The sequence below is a fragment of the Astatotilapia calliptera genome, chromosome 10 (assembly GCF_900246225.1).
Source record: "Astatotilapia calliptera chromosome 10, fAstCal1.2, whole genome shotgun sequence".
Lineage (NCBI taxonomy): Eukaryota > Metazoa > Chordata > Actinopteri > Cichliformes > Cichlidae > Astatotilapia > Astatotilapia calliptera.
The window spans coordinates 12500921-12520231 of NC_039311.1; the positions used below are offsets into that span (position 1 = coordinate 12500921).

Below are 19311 nucleotides of genomic sequence, written 5' to 3' on the forward strand. Positions count from 1 at the left end.
CTTGCACAGCAGCTTTTCATTTGAATGTTTAAATCAACAACAACAACAACAAAAAAAAGCTCAGAGCTCAAATCTTGTCATATAACCCACTTAACAACAGTACTTTCTCAGGGCCCACTTTATTCTTTAATGCCCATTTTAGTTTGGTGACACATTGTGTTTTACATTCTCACATAATACAGATTCAACACTTTAAAAATGCCATCTTCCAGGAACAAAAAAATCACCTTTGGAGTATCTCACAGTTGCAACCTGCTGGAAAGCTGTGATGTCACATCTGGGATTTGGTTTACCCAATGAGAGTCAAGAAACATTTTGCTGATTGGTGATAAATAATTTAAATGTAAGGAAGAGTTTAAAATATAACATTTAAAGCATAAAGTCATGTACAGCACTTTAAAAATTCGCATTCTTAACATTCTTAAAAGCCTCATTCTTAACAGGTTGTTTTAATATCTCTTCCTTTTCATTACTTAATTGGTCACAGTAGCTGCATCACTGTAAGAGTGAAAGTAATACACTGGGTTTTCAGTTCCTCAGAAACGTACATGAAAACATAAAAATGTACCGAACCACTGATTTATGCTACTCAGTGTTTTATTTAGCAGGGGTCTGTGTTTATGGGACTTTGAGCGATACTATTTCAAGTCTATAGAAGAAGAAATCAAAAGGGATAGCCGTATCACATCAAAAATACTAAATTCATATGTATTTCACATCCTTCGCCCCCTGTAAATTAATTTGTTAAATCAAGGACACACACAAGATATAATTAAGGCTGTTTTATGGAGAAAAATACCAAAAACGTTTTAAAACAAGCACCATTTTGCACAGAAGGGTAAAGAGCATAGTTTTCTTGTCAATCTTTAGGTGCTTCATTTGCTAAATTGTCCAGGTTCTGTCCATCAAAGCGGATAGCGTGCCAGCCTTCAGTGACAGTGAGGTCCTGAGCTCCTTTAGCAGCATAAAAGTCTCGAGAGGGAGTGTTCCAATTTAGCACAGACAACTGCAGCCGCACACACTGCTTCTTTTTCCCAATCTGAACAAATAAAAAAATTGTCCTGCTCTTAATCATGCACTATTACCTCGCTATAACACAAAACAGCTGATATTAACCAAAACAGAAGAAAAAAATCAAAAGCGTCCAAATGCAACAAATCAAATTAAAAAAAATAGGTTTTCCATACAACAACAAAAACAGTCTTACCTCTGCAACTTTGCTCAATAAGGCTGTACCAATGCCATTTCCTACAGGGGAAACCATTATAAACATGATAAAGTAACAAATACATCTAGATTGAGATATATATATATATCTCTATATATATATTAGGGGTGCAACGATATTCGTATCGATATTGAACCGTTCGATACAGTGCTTTCGGTTCGGTACGCGTATGTATCGAACAATACAACATTTGTAATTTATTTTATCAACTTTCCTTCTGACGATGCTGTCTGTGTTGAGCGCTCAGTGAATCTGCGTTCGACTACTCCGCCTAGGCTGCACTGTCTAGCGCAGATCCACTGAGCGCTCAACACAGACAGCATAGTCAGAAGGAAGAGCGCAGGGCAAGCTAGCAAGACAGAAGTTGCAACATGGACCTCCCCCACCCTCATTCAGATCTGGCGTTTGGAATTATTTTGGTTTTCATGTGACGTATGACCCTGAAGGTAAGCGAGTCATGGACTAAAGTAAAACAGTATGTTGGATGTGCCATGCAATGCTCAATTCCATGGGTGGGAACTAGTGTGTTAGCGCAGTTAGCTCGTTAACGTGTTGGCCGTCTAGCCCCATGCACGGGGCGATCGGCGGTAGCTCGTTAACGGAGATTTGCCGTGTTGTGGCGTAGGGCTGCTCAATTAATCGAATTTTAATCACGATTACGATCTGGGCTTTCAACGATCATTAAAAATGACTGAGCCGATTATTAGCCCCTCCCTCATTTATCCGCGACACCTTAAAGGCCGGTCCGTGAAAATATTGTCGGGCATAAACCGTCCGTGGCGCAAAAAAGGTTGGAGACCGCTGATTAAGAGGACCCGAGGGAAGCTCGGAAAGCTAAGCAGAAGTTATTTGGAGAGGAGAGTGACTGCTGTTGGTTGAAAAGAGAGGTAAAAAAAAACTTCAGTGGTGTTGCACACTATTTTATATTATTTTTTAAAGTCATTGTTAACCCTTTAAATCCGGTCAGAGCAGCACGCTCCGTGTTGTGTAACTATTTTTAAATCCCTGTAGAACCTGAACCGTGTAAGCTAGCGCAATAATTTGTTTTGCATATGAAACCGGAGGAGTTGTACTTACAACTTATGCCATCAGCTTGTCCTCGGTCACGGTTTCCTTCCACATATAGCTTTGCAAAAACTGCATAAAAAGCGCTTGCAGGAACAAAAACATAATACTCCAGAAACACGCTTTGCCGATCCATCAGCTGTTCGTAACACTTCCCACAGTGAAATGATGCACCTGCTGTTTTCTTTGCAAATTTGCATCATAGGATTGTTTTTTGTTTTTCCTGCAGTATATAAAAACTGTATCTCCAAAATAAAACTATGAAGACACTCAAAATAAATTTCCTGTTGTTGTAAACTATTTTTTGCAACTTTATTGTATTTAAGGTTTTGAGGGATAAACCTCTTAAATTTCTCCAAGTAGAAATATATGTAAACAAAACAAAAGCGATTTTCAATTTTTTTTGTAGTTTATTGCACTTTTTTGCAATTTATGTAATTACTATGGACTTAATGCATACATATTATTAAAATATGGGCTATAACAGTTGTATTGATGTATAGCAACTTGAAATGCTCCCACAAATGGCACTACAACATGTAAAAAAATAATAATATAAGCTCTGGTGGACTTGGTTCTATAGTAGGTCTTAAAGGGTTAAATAAATATCGTCAAATAATCGTGATCTCAATTTCAGTGAAAATAATCGTGATTATCATTTTTGCCATAATCGAGCAGCCCTATTGTGGCGTTAAGGTCATTTCAACGAGATTAACCTGAAAGCACTAGTGGGAACACAACGAATATGACTGCACATTTACGCCGACATCATCCTAGTGCAAAGACAAAAACAACAAGCATGCTACTAACTTTAGCCGAGTCATTTAGACAGCTGTTAGCACATGATTCTCCTTATGCTGCTGAGAATATAGCCCAGAAGAAGCGGATAGTATAGCTTTTATTTTGGAAAGAGACATTTCTCTGTAATAAACTCTCTTTTCCAAAGATGAGTGATTCCTCAATCAGATACAGGGCTTGCAATATCGCTAGCCCGACGTCCTGGGGCTAGCGATTTTTCCAGTCGGGCTACCAAAATCTATCTCTGCCCTGCCCGTCGGGCTATTGTAGGAAGGAAAAATATATGTCAATGCTTTTGCATTCTTTCGGAAATGTAGCTGGGTAATTATGTCATTGGCATCGGTGAGCCCCTGTCAATATGTGACATATTAAAATCGCGTTTGAATTTGCGCTTGTTTTTTTGCTTTCACTTTGCAATCGCGTGAACTGTGTATAGAGAGCGACAGCACTGATTGGTGAGTGATGATAATTTGTGCACCAATTCCTCTGACATCGTCTTATTAATCGTTAGCTTACTATGCAAACATGACAAGTGAAATCTCCCGCAGCAAGCTTAAACATGTGAGAGGTTGATCGCGCAGAGAATCGCTGAGCTTATGTGAGTGCCTGTGTAAAAGCAGCAGGATATATATTTTAGTTCTGCTGAGCCAAATAAGACAGGTCAGGGTGAAGAAGTGACAGCCAAAGAAAAGTTTACCACAAAACGGAAAAGTTATGACAAATCAGACTATAAGGCAAAAAGAAAGTGCAGCTTTATGGTTTCATGGACAAAAGAATTTCTGTGGCTGCAATATGACGAGCTAAATAACCAGGGGTGCACATAAGTGGTCCGCAGGTGCGCATTCGCTGTCAAAATAAAAAACACGCACAAGGGTTAGGGTTAAATTTAAAAACTGTACTTTTGAGTTAAAATATATATTTATAATTTTAATAAATGACAAATTAAAAAGGCATGAACATTTTATTTTGTATCGAAAAAATATCGAACCGTGACACCAAAGTATCGAACCGAACCGTGAATTTTGTATCGTTGCACCCCTAATATATATATATATATATATATATATATATATATATATATATATATATATATATATATATATATATATATATATATATATATACACACACACACACACACACACGCACACACACACATACATACACACACACAAAAAAAATATTGTACCTCTGAATTTTGGCATCACATACAGGTCCTCCAAATATACTGCCCGTCCCTTCCATGTACTGTAAGTGTAAAAGTAAAGGGCGTACCCGGTAACTGTGAATCCTATATGAACAAAAAGAGGCAAATATTTCAAAGGGAAGTAAACATTACGACAAATATCATGGAAAAACCTCTCTCTTCCTTATACTAAACTACACTTTTATGTGGACTGCTAATGTAAAAGACCGCTATTGCTAATAAGGACTAAAGATATTAAATTTAAACTAAAATAATCTAATGCTGACTGTGCAGCTGTGGTGACGTGAGCTGGGAAGTTCCTAATTACTTAGCAGCATTGCTTTGTCTGAGCAAGGTTTATGTTTGTTTCTAACACGTGAAAGAACAATGCTTATCTTAATTTTAGGAAGAATAGCCTCATGTGCCACTGTTGATTTATGAGGTAACACTTGTTCAGTCACAATTTGTCAGACATGTATATCTAAACAGCAAGGCCAGAAGCCTTTTATTATACTGATAAGATCAAGTGTGGCAGACAAGGAAGACTACAATAAAAACAAAAGGCCATGATTGAACATTTACCCTCATTAGACTTATGCTCTTCTGGTACTTCTGCAACGAGGCATTCAAAGAGGGGGTTCTGGCAGAAACCATCGCGCTCTAACTCTAAATTGCACAAGAAAAAGTTATTCATATAGACATGTTTAATCTCTATTTTAACAGCAATAAAAAGCTCTCAAACAAGAAGAAACATCAAAAACATACATTTGAGAAACTGAATTCTCTTTAAAATTGTCTCTTCATTAATAGTAAGTAGTGACAATAACATTTTCTGAGTAGGAGAAGCATCAGGGTCTCTATTAAGCCAGTTGTGAATGACAGTCCTCTACTGTAAATTTTTCCAAAGGTATTAGCAGGCTTTTACTTAAAAGGATGCTTTTGTGTCAAGCTTGGGATCACAGTGTGTCGTCAACTTCTGAGCACAATAGAAAAACACAAGATATCAAAACAATCTGGTTGTATTTGTTTTTTAAAGACACTTAGTAATCCAGCTATCTTTATCTTATAATAAAAGAGAGATTGGATGTATTTCAAAAGAAGCTGCATGACAGTTGATAGGGAAAAGTACATGAAGAATTGCAGTTGACCGTATACACCTATATCTAAGGGACCTAATCCTAATCTTATTCAGTTAATCATTGTTGGACTAATTACCACTCGTTCTCACTGAGCTGCAGTTATTGTTTCAGCTAATAACTGCATCTAATATATGAATTTTATAGTTATATATAAATTCATCCTTCAAGGCAGCACATTTTAAATACCAACTTAACTAAAGGTAAAGAAGCTCATTTCTTTATTTTTTTTACATTATTTAACAGCAAAAAAAGAAGAAAAAAAAGAATGTTGTACCCATGAATAAATACTGTTTAGTGTGTTATTACATCTTCTAACGAACTAATGTTTTCTGGAAGATTAATTCCAAGTTCAATTCTAAACCTGGAATTCATCAGCTAAAAATACATCAGAACAGGCATCAGGTTTGGTGAAGCCACCATGCTGCCCGGCCATCTTGAATACAGTGACTGGCCAGGAAATTCTTTGAGGCCAGCCTCTGTTTATCAGAGGGAAAGTGTTCTTTTTAGGACACTCTAACCTAACGTTAGCTGGTATAATGTTAGTTTTTTTTGTTTGTTTGTTTGTTTTTAGATGTTCACCTGCTGTGGAGGCAAGTTTCAAAATCAAGATATGATGGATCATACCTATAGTTTTTTCATCAGAGAAAGGAAAGAGACACCACTACAGCAGCATCAACTGCTCTACAACTCAACTCTCACTGTCATCGGACAAATGTTTCACTCACTCATTGACTCATCTTAAACTCCTTTCACCAAGTTCTACAACCTTCTCCAGCATAAATAAATGTGGAAACATATTGACAGTTGAGGTAACAACAGAGATGAACTACAGCAGAACTACAGCAAGAGTTGTTTGTCCTACAGCGACCACCATAGCTAGGATTTTTCACTTGAACTGAGCAGCATATGAAAACAACTCAACTGATGAAGTCTGCTAGCTATCTATTGACATCTAGTGGTTAGCTGTACCTTTAAAACATTAAATTCTGCCAGGTTCTATGTCATTAATCTCTCTGGCTTCATGAGAAAAGTAAAATGGGACACAGACACTGTGAAAATAATTAAATTCACCCAAGTTATTTGTGCTGGAAAGGTCTGTTTGGAGCTGGGAATGTTTATACCTTATTCCATTTCTTTCATATGACATAAACATGACTTGTGACAGTTACTGTTATTTGCATTATTGTTGTGTGTCCCTAAACTGTTGAGGCAACAAATGAAAATAAAAGTTTTCTCTACAACAATCTCAGAAAACCTTCTTTCATATTCTGCCATAAACAATTTAACTGTTCTCTCTCTTTTTGTTATTTGTGTTGTTTGATGTGTGGACATACTGCAAATCGATTTCCCATTGGGGGTAATGAAGTTACCACTGACTATATAATTATAAAAAGAATAAATACACAACTTTGATATTTATGTTTAATGATTTTAAAGTGCTTACTTTTTAATAGTGGGGTTTATAATGATGATTGAGTATGACAATCTGATTGTTGGGAGTTTAACCCTTGCTAGTTACTTATTAAGTGTAAACATGGCTGCACTCGATTTAAGGACTGTGGTCTGACTGCCAGTCATTATATAACAAAATTATATAACAATGGTTCATCATATTATACATATGCTTTTGCAGTCGGTTTAAAAAGTCATCATTAAAAGTTATACAGAAAAAAACGGTATGCTTTTAGACAAATAAATCTTTACTTTCCGTAACATTTAACTAATGGGAGAATTACCTTCATGCGAAATCTTCACTTGGTCAGGCATCTTTTCATAAATCGCCAAATCCTGAAAAATGCCGTTTTACCGTTATGTCAACTGAGAAACACACTCTGGAGAATTATTAGGAAACAAAATCTAACATTTCAGATATTGAGCTAACGTTTAACAGAGCCCTATCAAAGTACTGCGAAGTGGGAAAAACAGAGATAAGTTAACTATAATTCACCATTATCATCCTCGATATGTCTTTGCAGTCTTCCTTCGCAGCACGCCGTATTTTGAAATTCATGTCTACAGTAATTGCAGAGTTTCAGGGGTTTTTTTTTGCCAGTTTTCAGCTCTAAAAAAGCTACGCGGTAAAAAAAAAAAAAAAAAAGTCTGTACAGGAAGCGGCTACGCCTTGATACTTCCGCCTTCAAAATAAAGGTCAAAATAATTTTGGAACTTTAAAAAATGTATTATTTATTGATTGATTGATTGATTGATTTTTATTATTATTACCGTTTTGTATGCCTTTCGATTTGGATAAGGCAATAAGTCTTTATATGAGCCCCATTTTACAACTACCAACAACAAAATTTCGCACAATTAGGAGCACTTACGTGCATTTAAAATAGTACAAGTACAAAAATATCCGCCTGCTCCTTTTCAAACAAACCGCACACAAAGACAGTAAAAAGTAAACCTCCAAAGTTGCAGTAAGTGTTGAACCACATAAATGAGCAAATTGCTTAAATATGAACAAATTTCATAAGTTCGTACTTATACTTTTGTTTGTTTGTTTTTAGGGTGCTTAGTCATTTTTCTTGAATATCATTTTTAAAAAGTTAAACTACTGGTTTTTCTTGTTCTTTAGTTGACAGATATTGGATTTTTAACCTGTCAACTTATATGACACGTCAGAACACAACAGGCTTTATGGGGCCCTAAAAAAAACAAACAAACAAAAAAAAAAACCCTGAAATTAAAAGTTTGTGAAAACAGCTAATGGGAGTGAGCTCCCACTATTTTTTCTATATACACTGAGCCCCCTTTAAAGGCTCAACAAAAAGGTTATGGATAACCCATGGACAATTACAACCATTCAGCCATACATGGCTTTCCAACTAAAACAACAAATGTTAATGTTCTTATTTTATTTATGGTACAGTTAAAAGCTTCAAGAAATTTAAATATTGAAATTTTTTCTCCTATTGTGATAATAGTCACCCGAAGTGACAAGTGAGCTCTGTCAAAAACATTAAAAAAAAAAACAACCCCAAAAACAAACAAAAAAAGATTATGTATATGTACACGTGAATCACAACCCTCATCACACAACACAGGAGACTAGCTGTGTGAAAGTAATAGAAAGATATGAAAAGTGTCCAGTATTTAAACTACTGTATTTGCTTGTGTATGTGGTTCAGCTCTTAAATTTACTGAAAGAATTCCAATAGGTGCAGCTTTTACTTTGGGGGTGAACTGCCTCAACGTTTCATTTTCACTGTATTTGAAAACTTTAACAGCTGCAAAAGAATTGTACTTCTTTCACCGTTTTTACTTTCAAAGGTCTAATAAAAGTAAAACAACGCAGTTGTGGCCTCTATTTTTCTTTATTGACTTAAGCAAAGAAAAGCCTTTAAAATTCATATTTACCACAAAGTAACACTATATGTCATCTCTATAAATATTGCAGTATATAAAACAAAAGGCATTATTCTGCAGTTTTCACTTGCTGACAGAAATCATTCTGCATTCAGTGACCTTTCGCTCAACATTTCAAATGCAGGATTGAATCTTTTTTTAAAAACTTTTTTATGGGTACTTTGAATTCAAACTAAGTTTTGTTGAGGCTGAGTCTTTTTTTGCAGGTTATCTTATAACCTTTGGGCTTAAAGCTGCCTTTCATTACACATTAGACCCATTTACACACAACAATGTAGCAGCAAACTTGATTTATACAAATTCATACATATTTTCCTCAAATTTAATGCAAGTTTGGAGTTATATATTTAAATTTCATCTGAAAATATAAAGAGTACAAAAAAATTGGCAAGCTGTAATTAAAATAGCCAAGTTTTTATGTGACTAGAGCAGAATCCCTCTACTGTAGCATTTCTGTTGTTTGTCCTCACTGTACTGCACCTTTTTCATTTATTGCACTGACTTGGTGCCCATGTGGATTGTTTTGCAAGCTCAGATATTGGATGTTGGCAGCAATTTACAAACTCTGAGAGCCATCCATACCAAAAATGACAATACCAAAGAATCACTTAAAATGACAACAGAAATGTAAAAATCACATACAGTTGAAAGATTTAATAAAAAATCATTTATTTTAGGGTAAAAAAGAAACATGAAATCAATTTGAATATAAGCTGAAACAGTGAAGATGTCACAGATTGGTCGGTTTTCATCGGGCATCAACATATTTACCTCTGGTCACATTTTCTCTCAATCAGTCAAGAGTTCAGATATTGCCCCCTCATATCACCTCAGAGGTTGCCCCATTAAGTTCAGCCCAAACAAATCTCCTTGTGTGCTCAGGTGCTCCAACTTGATAGGAATCTCCACTACTCATACAAGTCTCAGTGTGGCGACTGTGTGCTTGCTCCAGGAGACTCGGACCGTTCCAGCTTCATCCCTCCATCTAGTGAACTTGAGGAGATTGAGGTGGGTAGCACAGAGCTCTTAGTCTCCAAAGACGACGAGGCAGACGAGGGAAGAGACACGACTATGTACTTCTGCAGAGGTCGTGAAGCTGTCAGTCCAGGGCCACTGCCAGGCTCCAGTTTTACCAAAGGCTGCAAGGTAGATGTAGCACTGGGAACAGTACTAGTTACTGGTGAAGCTGACTGTGAAGAGCTGAGAGTTATGACCTGACGATAGACAAAAAACATGCAAGCAGTTGTAGATTTTATTAGAAGTCACAATCATCAACAGCAATCTTTATTCAGTAAGTTTTGTCACTGCGTTTCCATTTTGTAACACTAAGCATTTATAAAATGTCAAATCTGGCACATTATCATGCCAATATGAAGGTCAAGTATATGAGAAAGGCTTTGTGCCTTTATGGAAAAACAGTTTATAAAGATTTCCTGTAGTGGTGGTAAAAAACTAAAATCACCTGCTGAGTTGAGGCAGCTCCTGCACTGGTTGCCATAACAATGTACTTAGTAGCTGGAGGAGATGGCTGTGATGGGGTACCAGGTCGTGGCGACATCAGTGTGAGGGAGCTTGGGACCTTAATGATGCTGGGAGTGCGAGGACCTGATGACCCACTTAGCCCGCTTTGTGAGACTGAAAGGGTGGGACGCGGCTGAAAGAAAGTGTCATTGTTCATTATTAAACGAAGGCAAACGTACTAGTTACCAATAGCACTTGTAATAATCTTAATATGCCATTTTAATTTAGAATTCTCTTATTACAGATAAGTATTTTTAAATATACATTCATTTACATTTTAACAGCCACGTAAATGGAGTGGTGAAAATCTTCATTCTATTACCTCAGACGTCTGTCAAAGCTTAAGCCTTTTTTTCCCCAGGCATGACTTGGAAACTGCCATTATGCTTTTATAACCTCACCCTTGGTTTACTCTAACTCCCTTTTAATAAAGGTTAGCCAGGGAACTCTGGTGCAACTGGTGCAAAATGCTGCCGCACGGATTTTAACTGGTGAAAGAAAATTTGAGCATTTTACTCCAGTTCTGGCCTCCTTACACTGGCTTCCAATTGAATTTAGAATCCATTTTAAAACCCTTTTACTGTTTTTTTTTTAATCCTTAAATGGTCTGGCGCCCGTATATGTGTCCGACCTGCCGAAGCCCTATGTCCCCCCTCGTTCACGCCGGTTAGCCTGAGCAGCTGTTGCTCTCAGTCTTGGCTGAAACTTAGAGGAGACTGAGCATTCTCTATTGTTGCCCCGAAGCTTTGGAATCATCTTCCTCTTCACATCAGGCAATCTTCTTCAGTGGTGGTCTTTAAATCCAGAATCAAAACTTATTTTCATTCCCTCACTTTTGAATTAGCGGGTAACTGACACTGTTATTTTGTTGTTAATTGTAAATTAAAAATAATAATAATTATTCATATAGTTTTACTTATATACTTTTAGTATTTCTGCTGTACAGCACTTTGGTCGGCCGTGTGTTGTTTTTAAATTGCTATATAAATAAATGATGGTATGGTATAGGATACTTTGGTGATAACTGGGTGTAAGTTATACCTGAGTGATTGTTAATGTCGTTCTGTTGACTTGCTGAGCTTGCAGTGCTGCTTGAGTCCTGGCCTTCATTACATGGGAGCAAAGCATGGGTCCGAGATAACCATATTCTGTGCGATACTGCTCCACGTTGTCAGGCGGAGATCGCAATTTGGCAATAACACTGGCACAATGTTTCTTTGTAAAAAGGAGAAGGGAAAACAAAACACTTTAATAACAATCTCAGGGTTTATGTAATCTGTTTGGACTGCTCTAGTTTACAAACTAATGTATGAGACTCAGAAAAGTTCATATATTACCAGTAGGAGGCTTTGAACATGTTCAGCTCCTATCTTATCAATATTAGAGATCACAGGTCCTTCCATCACTGCTTTGATCCGAGCACCTTCTATAGCAAGCCGAGGAATTATCAATGTCTTTATCACCTACAGAGGATAAAAGATAAAAACAGCAGGTTGGTTTCACTGCAACAGACAGAACAAGAAGAAGAGGAAACAAAACCCCACTCACATCTGGTCCCAGTTCTGCAAGTCCAGCGATGCAGCCGTACCGTGTCGTCCACTGCGTTTTATCATCCAGCCAACTCTGGAAGAAGGAAAAAAAAGTGGATTCATGTGTTTTGTTGTGTTTTCCTACTTGGTGTTTGACTGCCTGTTCTGAATCAGTCCAAAAAAGCTACAAAGCCTCCCTGTGAATCACATGAGAATTTTCAACTGTTGTGTCCTGGACTAGAGGATACATTTGTGAGGTAAAGGTTTATTATCGAACTGTTACTACGTAAGAATGCAAAGCACAAAGAAAAGCTTCAGAGCGCTTCAGTCGCAACAGGAGATTACCAAGTTCACACCTGCTTAAACAACGCTCACAAAACAGGGCCAGTAAGATTCCATCAGACTAAAGAGCAAAAGGGTAGATACACTCTTAAACAACATTAAAATACAACTAGAATTTGTTTGTTTTTTTACAAATTGGCAATGACATATTTGGTTACTGATTATTATTATTAATAATAATTTTAAGACATACTTGCACAACACAGCTTGATGCATACCTGCATTTTTACACTGTCATCAATTAGATTTTGAGAAACTGTGAAGCTATTTAGTTTAACTTCTGACAGACAAATTAACACCGCCTACACTACACCATGTGCACTTCACAGTACTATTTGGGAAAATGAAAGAGAAAAAGAACAGAGATAAATGGAATGGTTGCTGAAAGAAGAGAATTATTTTGTCATTTTAAAAGTATTACAGCCAAAATTATGAAATACATCCAGAGAGCCTGTTTAATACTTGATAGAGAGTTAAACAAATTTATACTCTGCATGATTCCCTCCATCCCCCCTTTTCCACATATCCAATTTAGTCTCTTATGAAGTCTATTCCAGCCATCATAAGATACAAGTTGGTGCTCATTCTGGACAGGTTGCAAATCTCTCGTAAGGATAAGAGAGCAACAGACACCCATTCACACCTATAGCCAATTTATTACTGCCAATCACCCTAACCCTAACTGCTCTGTGCATTTCACTATATATATAAAATATCAAAACATCTTCAATATGGGAACAACATATTTATTACCAAAGAAAAACTTCACCTTGGTAAAAGTCTTGGTAATACGAGACTGAATGTTGTTGGTTGTTGTACTGAAGGTTTTACAACTTTGGGCCATAAGACGAGCAGCAAAGTCCCGTAAAGCCCAGTGGTTGTCAACATCCGGTCGCAAACACAGCTGCTTACTCACAATACAGGTTACCACAGCCGGGATGAGCTCATGGAGCTGTAGATGGAGAGAAAAAGAGAAAAAAAAAAATTGAATATCACATTGAAAGTATGTTTTGGGTTACAAGCTTCATAAAATAATACAACATTGTATTTGTTTCCATCACTTACGTATTTTTCCAGATACAGGGTGGGGTTGTCCATCAGAGCTTTGACCATCCGCATCAGATAAATCAGGAGAGCCAAGTTGTTTTGCACCACGTTTACACGCACCTTTGAAGAGAGCCTAAGGTCAGCACTTTGAACACAAATATGCTCAGGGCTTTTTTGTGAGGTAAAGAAATGGTTGAGAAGACAAGATGTTGGAAATGTGCTTACGCCCTCAGAAATAAATGTGCTGAATCTTGGAAGCATCTGATAAAGTCCAGGATCGGTAGCAATACTCTGTAAGGCTTCCTGTGCGAAATATATACAAACATTTTTAAAAAGAGAAGTCAGGTGACAAACTGGCCTGAAATAACTTTTTGATAGTATGACAGAATTAGACTGCACTACTATTTTACTTTATAACAACAACAACCCGTTTTAGAATAAGTAACACAAACAACTAAATAAAAAAAAAAAAATCCCAGATGACATTTTTTTTTAATGCTTTTAGAAATCCATGACTCTGTAGGACTCAACTATCACCATGTTAGTAGTTTAATGTGGGGCCACAGTCTGTACACACACACACACACACACACACACACACACACACAAAGTGCAAAGAGGCTGCGCCATTAGATTTTCTAGGCATCCAAAACAGCAGCACATGTTTCTGTGCTTACCATTAAAAGCTTCACTGGGAAAAGTTAGCTTTAGTCCTTCATCAAACCACCTGATCAACAAGCTCCAACATGAAGAAAAGAGAGCTCTGTAGTAGGGCTGGGCCATATTATACCGTTCACGGTAATACCGGTATAATGTTAGGCAACGATAGGAAAATGAAATATCGCGATAGAATGGGAGTAAAACGCGCATGCGCAGTGCCTTTGTTTTCATACGCACATGGCCGATTGTTGAGGAACCAGAATTGGTTTGTAAAAATGGTGCAACTTCCATGATGTGGAACTGGTTTGGTGTTTGTCCGTCAGATACACAACAAAGCACATTTTTTTGCAGAACATGCAAGCGGCCGTTGTTATTGTCGTATTTGTCGGACTAAGATGCTCTTAAATCTGGGAGTAATCTGGGTCCCAAACTCCGTATATTTGACTTCAGGTCAAACAACACTGCAGCATCACTGAGAGTTGAAAACTGTCTAAATTATTTCATCTTTAATAAAACGATCAGCATTGCTGCTTTACCAGGTGTAACTATGAAGTTTAACTTCCAGGCATCCATGAAAACAAAAGTTATTACATTTAACGGAGTTAGAAGTTAGCAGGAAGCTAGCGGAAGTTAGCTCGCTAGTTTCGCTAGTTACCTAAGCATAATATTGCATGTTCTGACTGAGAGATTTCTGAAAAAAATCAAACGTGCAGCTCTGCTATCACTTCCAACATAAATGAAGACAGGAAACTAAACAGCAGTGACGTTTGTAGGGTTACTGAAGTTGGGCTAGCTGGTATATAATGATGTGCTACGTGATCGCTAGCGACACAGCTATGTTAGCATAACATAAACAGTGAAGCTGGAGGACGAACACTAACACTTTTCCACTTATAAAAGTTAACGTGAAGGTTCTTCATGGTTAGAGACAAATGCAATCGCATGTCCGGATGCTGTAAACGGACCAAACTTCAGTCAGGAGAACAACTGAGATAATCCATCCACAATACGAGGTTAGTCATTAATATACTGCAACAACATGGGAATAGAGCAGCTGCCAGAGAATTCAACATTAATGAATCAATGGTACAGAAGTGGAGGAAGCAAGAAGAATGAGTTTAATAAAGTTTGATTTATCTGACTGCTTTGTTTCGCTTAATGTGCCTTATAATCCCGTGCACCTTATGGTCCGAAAAATGCGTACTGCACACTGCAGTTTAATGTTGCAAAGCACCTCTTTTTAACTTCAGTGGATATTATACATGGTTATGCTCAGGATATGTCAGCCCATTTCTACTGGAAATGCCTTTGGGTTAAACTTTCAGCAAGGAATTTGCATTTGCACTGATACATTTTTATAAAGCTTTAATGTACATAAAAACCAGCTTCTTGTTTACGTGAAAATAAATGGAAGGTTGTCTTTTTGCGCTAGTAATGTTGTGGAGTTGTATTTTGTCTCGCATCAATTATATCGTCAGTTATATCGTTATTGCAAATTTTCAAATATACATCGTGATAAATATTTTTGGCCATATCGCCCTGCTCTACTCTGTAGCTGCTCCATCCACCGCTGTCAGTTTTGGACAGCGAATTGTAAATAAACTCGAATGTGTGCAGATGACCTGTTAACTTAGTCTGGCATGAAGAATTAGGCAGTTTGCTGAAAGCTGACAGCAGAGAATGTGGATATGTTCGCTTTTCTTCTTTGCAATCGCCAGATACTCATTTAAACTCACTTAAACTCAGACAGAACTCTTTTTTTTGGCCTTCCAAGAAAAAACAGTGAAGGGTATTTTGTTTTATGCACAAGTTTAAGTTATATTATATTTTTATATATATATTTATTGTATAATACATTTGTAGTTTTCATTAATAAAACAAAACCATTACTAAAATGTTCAATAATACAAAATACTAATATAAAGTAGAGGCAGAACTTACAGCTCTCTTAGCTTCACAGGATCCAACACATGCTTCTGTGATTTCCTTGTAGTAGAGCTGCTGTTCAACAGAAAGCTCATGAGTGCTGCGTGGTTTCAACCTTATTAGACCCTTTTCCTTTCCTGAACAAGACGGATACAGATAAACATTATCAACAAGCATTGTGAAGGCAAAACTGAAATGAACTAAAGCAGGGAAATGTAAGAGAAAAAAAAGTTAAATAGAAAACAAGACACTGACCTTTACCGTCAGGAGTTGTTGTGCCCTGACCCTTGCCTTGAATCGTACCTTCCTCCTCCTGACCAGGTTTGACTACTTTGAGAGGCTCTGTAGATTCAACTTTCTGTTGCTCTTTTGTTGCTAAAAAGGAAACAAAATATATCTAATGTGTCTACGTTTCTTCTCCAGATATTTAACTTTGTACTTTAATAGAAAAAAATCTGGTCAGAGCTAACCTGGTGGTGGATTTTCTGGAATAGCTGGTTGCATCCCCTCAATACTTAACCAGTGAGCTGGTGATGAACAAACAAGCACAGAGTACAAGTTAAATATACTACTGGACAAAAATATACAAAAAAAAATTGACTCTCTGAATACCTTTAAGAGACACATCTAGTGGGACTCTGGGAAGAGGCGTGTTTATAATGTCACTGAGGTCAACTTCCTTTTCCTCGTAGAAATGAAGCTCTCTTCCACCGCCACTCGCAAAACGAAAAGGGATAAACTCTTGCGACTGGAAGCCATACAGGGGCTGTACCGAAAGGAATTAATTGAGACTTGCTTGCCTTCCAACTGCATCCATCAAATCACTTAATAAGCCAGCAAAAAGTACTTAATTTAAAAACACACAAGTTCTCACTTACTTCCACATTTTTTAATTTGAGAGCATTGTCTATATCGCTGGTGGTTAATTTACGTCTCTTCCCATGGTGCATAAATTTCAAAGCATCCTATGTAAAAGGAGAAAAAAAACCACCAAAGAGGATTTAAATATAAATCTGGATTTTCCAGTAACTGTTTTTTGAGCATTTTTCTTCCACATAAATAAAAGGCAATATTTTCTCTGATAATTCATACTTTACCTGTGCAATTTCTTTTATTCTGTAGCTGACCTCTTCACTTAGAGCTACACAGCTGTCCTCCTGTAACTGCCCCACTCCCACAGACTCTGCCATGGCCTTCATTGACTCTGTAGGCAGGACGACCGAACAGTGCTTCTGCCGACGTTCTTCCGCCATGGCTGACATAAGAAAGCACACAGGTCTGTAAATATAACCTCTCGTAGACACACACACAAAGTCAAGATCACACTTAGAACTAAAACACAAAATTCTAATAGTTCATAGCCAATTGTAGATACTCAAATGGACTTAAAGTAACAATCACAGTGTGATACTATGTTGTTGACAGAGTTCTGATTATAAATAGCTTATAATCAAGTCTTAAAAGCTTCCTTTGAAGGCAAGTGGACTTGTTCTTGTAGGGTCTTGGGAGACATTTCAGCTCTCATTGAAAAGGCTTCTTCAGTTCTAAAGGCTGATGAGGATTCCCAGGTATTTAACTTCTAATGTGTTGCCACCTTGAAGGTGGTCCTGAATGTCACTGACCCACTCTGTCTTCGTGTCATCAGGGTCACAAGTTTCAGGGTGTGACACACTAAGGTCACATGCCATGCTGTGAATTCTCTGTAACATGTCAGCTAAGCCTGCCCATCATGTGAGCCATTAAGATGACATGGGTCAAGGTGTGAGTGCGAATTGATCTCAAGAATGCATTATAGCTGACTGTTATATAGTCCACCACCTCAGTTGCTATAGGTGCACATAGGAAGCATCCTTTACTCATATTTCAAACTTTGTGGCTTCTCTATCCAAAATGTGAACATTAGTATCTTCAAAAGAGTGTACTTTTTCCTTTAAGTGCAGGTGTACAGCTGAGTCTTGTTCTGATAACCCAGCTCCCTTCCTTACATTGGTTTTATGTGTGATTACTGTGGCTATTGTTGGGCCTGAAGTATATTGGGAATGTTAGAGGTGCTTAGTGAATATTCCTCAGAATACCTGCACAGATCTAAGTACAATGTTCTTTCCTCTTTGTTTACATACCCACCAAACCAGGACATTTAGGCTAAATTCACTTACTATAGATATTTCCTTTTGTAGATCATTTTTGTAGTGCTTTTAGTTTCTGAGACTCAATGCAATAACTACACAGATTGTCCCATTGCGTTTCACCATAAAAAAAACCCTCACAGCTACACATCTCCAAGGAGACCCTCATCCAAAACCCTTTTCATTAATGATGGGCAGTCCCTACGACAAAACCATTAAGGTGGATAATCACACAAAAGGAACCCCTTCAAGACACTGCATACAATAACGGCTTATTATATAGTAGAGATGTGCAACAATGACCCAAACACTGATCTAAAATCTCGTCTGGTGATTGGCAGGGGTTATAAGAGAATCTCAAATACATGAAAAACTATTTGGAGGTTTGCTGAAACAACAGTAACTTTCTGGTCAGCAACAAATGTTAAAGCACAACAAAACTTATTCATAATAGATCCTGTGGTAGCAACAGCATATTTGCTGTCAGACACATTCTCTAAGTTTCGCATGTATTTGTTAACGTAAATGCAACGATAACAGACCGAACAAAACCTCAACAGGAGAGAAGTCGTGTTTTAAAACTACACCAATTACGTCTTTGGAGCTTGTTCTTAAGATGATATACAACGTTATCATGAAAACAAGTCCACGGTATTTCACAGGACTGGAGGTATTGCAAAGCTAGCGCGTTGTAATTACACCCATCAAATAAAATCTAAAATCTTAAAAAAAAAGACTGTGAAACTTAATGTGGAGGCGAAGACTACACATTTAATATAATGTTAAGTGATTTATAGATTGTCCAAGTTCCTCTTTTCCAAATACTTTGTAGGTAAACAAACACACTGAGCTCCAAGGAGCGGGTTTGTTCACACTGACGGAACAACAGCGAACTACAACATGTAACACACAAGCCACACTTTATATATATTCACTGGAACCTAAGATCAGTGAAAAATAAAGAAATTATGGTAACTTTACGCTTCTGAATAAATATATACTTATTTCACACTAACTTGCGGTAAGCTAATTTTTAAGCATGTTAGCTTGCATGCTAATAACTTAGCTTCCGTTGACGTTTTACCTGTGTGAAGTTGCTTTCTCCTCTCTGAATATAAGCAGGAACTTATGCGAATAAAAACAATCAATGTTTACAAAAATGCTGATTTTGCGAAGCTATTTCTTCTCTCTGAATATCCATCTCTTGATGCAAATAAGAAACTAATTCGCGGACTGCAGCTGAGACCTCAGTTCGTGAATGAGCGGTTGTGTTTCGTCGCCATTTTGACTCACGTTCCGGTTGCGGTCTCGCGAGACTATACTACTGACAGTAACCGCCTAAAGTTTATTTAAAAATCAAATCAACTAAAATGTT

The 19311-nt window shown here is 37.3% G+C and overlaps 2 protein-coding genes across 2 annotated transcripts; both read right to left on the minus strand.

Moving 5' to 3' along the window:
- Positions 1-100: 100 nt before the first annotated feature.
- On the minus strand, positions 101-7499 carry LOC113030926 (diamine acetyltransferase 2-like). The gene is made up of 6 exons (XM_026182735.1): positions 7365-7499; positions 7153-7204; positions 4860-4943; positions 4281-4382; positions 1208-1248; positions 101-1039 (listed from the first exon to the last, which is right to left on the minus strand). Exons 1-6 carry the CDS (start codon positions 7425-7427, stop codon positions 860-862), a joined length of 522 nt encoding a protein of 173 aa, XP_026038520.1. The 5' UTR covers positions 7428-7499; the 3' UTR covers positions 101-859.
- Positions 7500-9437: 1938 nt separating this feature from the next.
- taf6 (TAF6 RNA polymerase II, TATA box binding protein (TBP)-associated factor) lies at positions 9438-19250 on the minus strand. The gene is made up of 15 exons (XM_026182287.1): positions 19021-19250; positions 16908-17065; positions 16689-16775; positions 16423-16576; positions 16281-16337; positions 16066-16185; positions 15826-15947; positions 13450-13527; positions 13243-13344; positions 12947-13129; positions 11855-11929; positions 11644-11769; positions 11348-11521; positions 10248-10439; positions 9438-9999 (listed from the first exon to the last, which is right to left on the minus strand). The coding sequence occupies exons 2-15, from the start codon at positions 17061-17063 to the stop codon at positions 9709-9711; spliced, it is 1917 nt and encodes a 638-aa protein (XP_026038072.1). The 5' UTR covers positions 17064-17065; positions 19021-19250; the 3' UTR covers positions 9438-9708.
- Between the last annotated feature and the right edge of the window lie 61 nt (positions 19251-19311).

Excerpts from the sequence above, each read along its gene's own strand:
- LOC113030926 (XM_026182735.1), bottom strand. The coding sequence starts at position 7,427 with ATGAATTTCAAAATACGGCGTGCTGCGAAGGAAGACTGCAAAGACATA. Across the intron at positions 7,205-7,364 it reads ACATATCGAGGATGATAATG|GATTTGGCGATTTATGAAAA; the intron begins GTGAATTATAGT and ends GGCATTTTTCAG. Across the intron at positions 1,040-1,207 it reads TATTGAGCAAAGTTGCAGAG|ATTGGGAAAAAGAAGCAGTG; the intron begins GTAAGACTGTTT and ends TTATTTGTTCAG.
- taf6 (XM_026182287.1), bottom strand. The coding sequence starts at position 17,063 with ATGGCGGAAGAACGTCGGCAGAAGCACTGTTCGGTCGTCCTGCCTACA. Across the intron at positions 16,776-16,907 it reads GAATAAAAGAAATTGCACAG|GATGCTTTGAAATTTATGCA; the intron begins GTAAAGTATGAA and ends CCTTTTACATAG. Across the intron at positions 16,186-16,280 it reads TCCAGAAAATCCACCACCAG|CAACAAAAGAGCAACAGAAA; the intron begins GTTAGCTCTGAC and ends TTTCCTTTTTAG.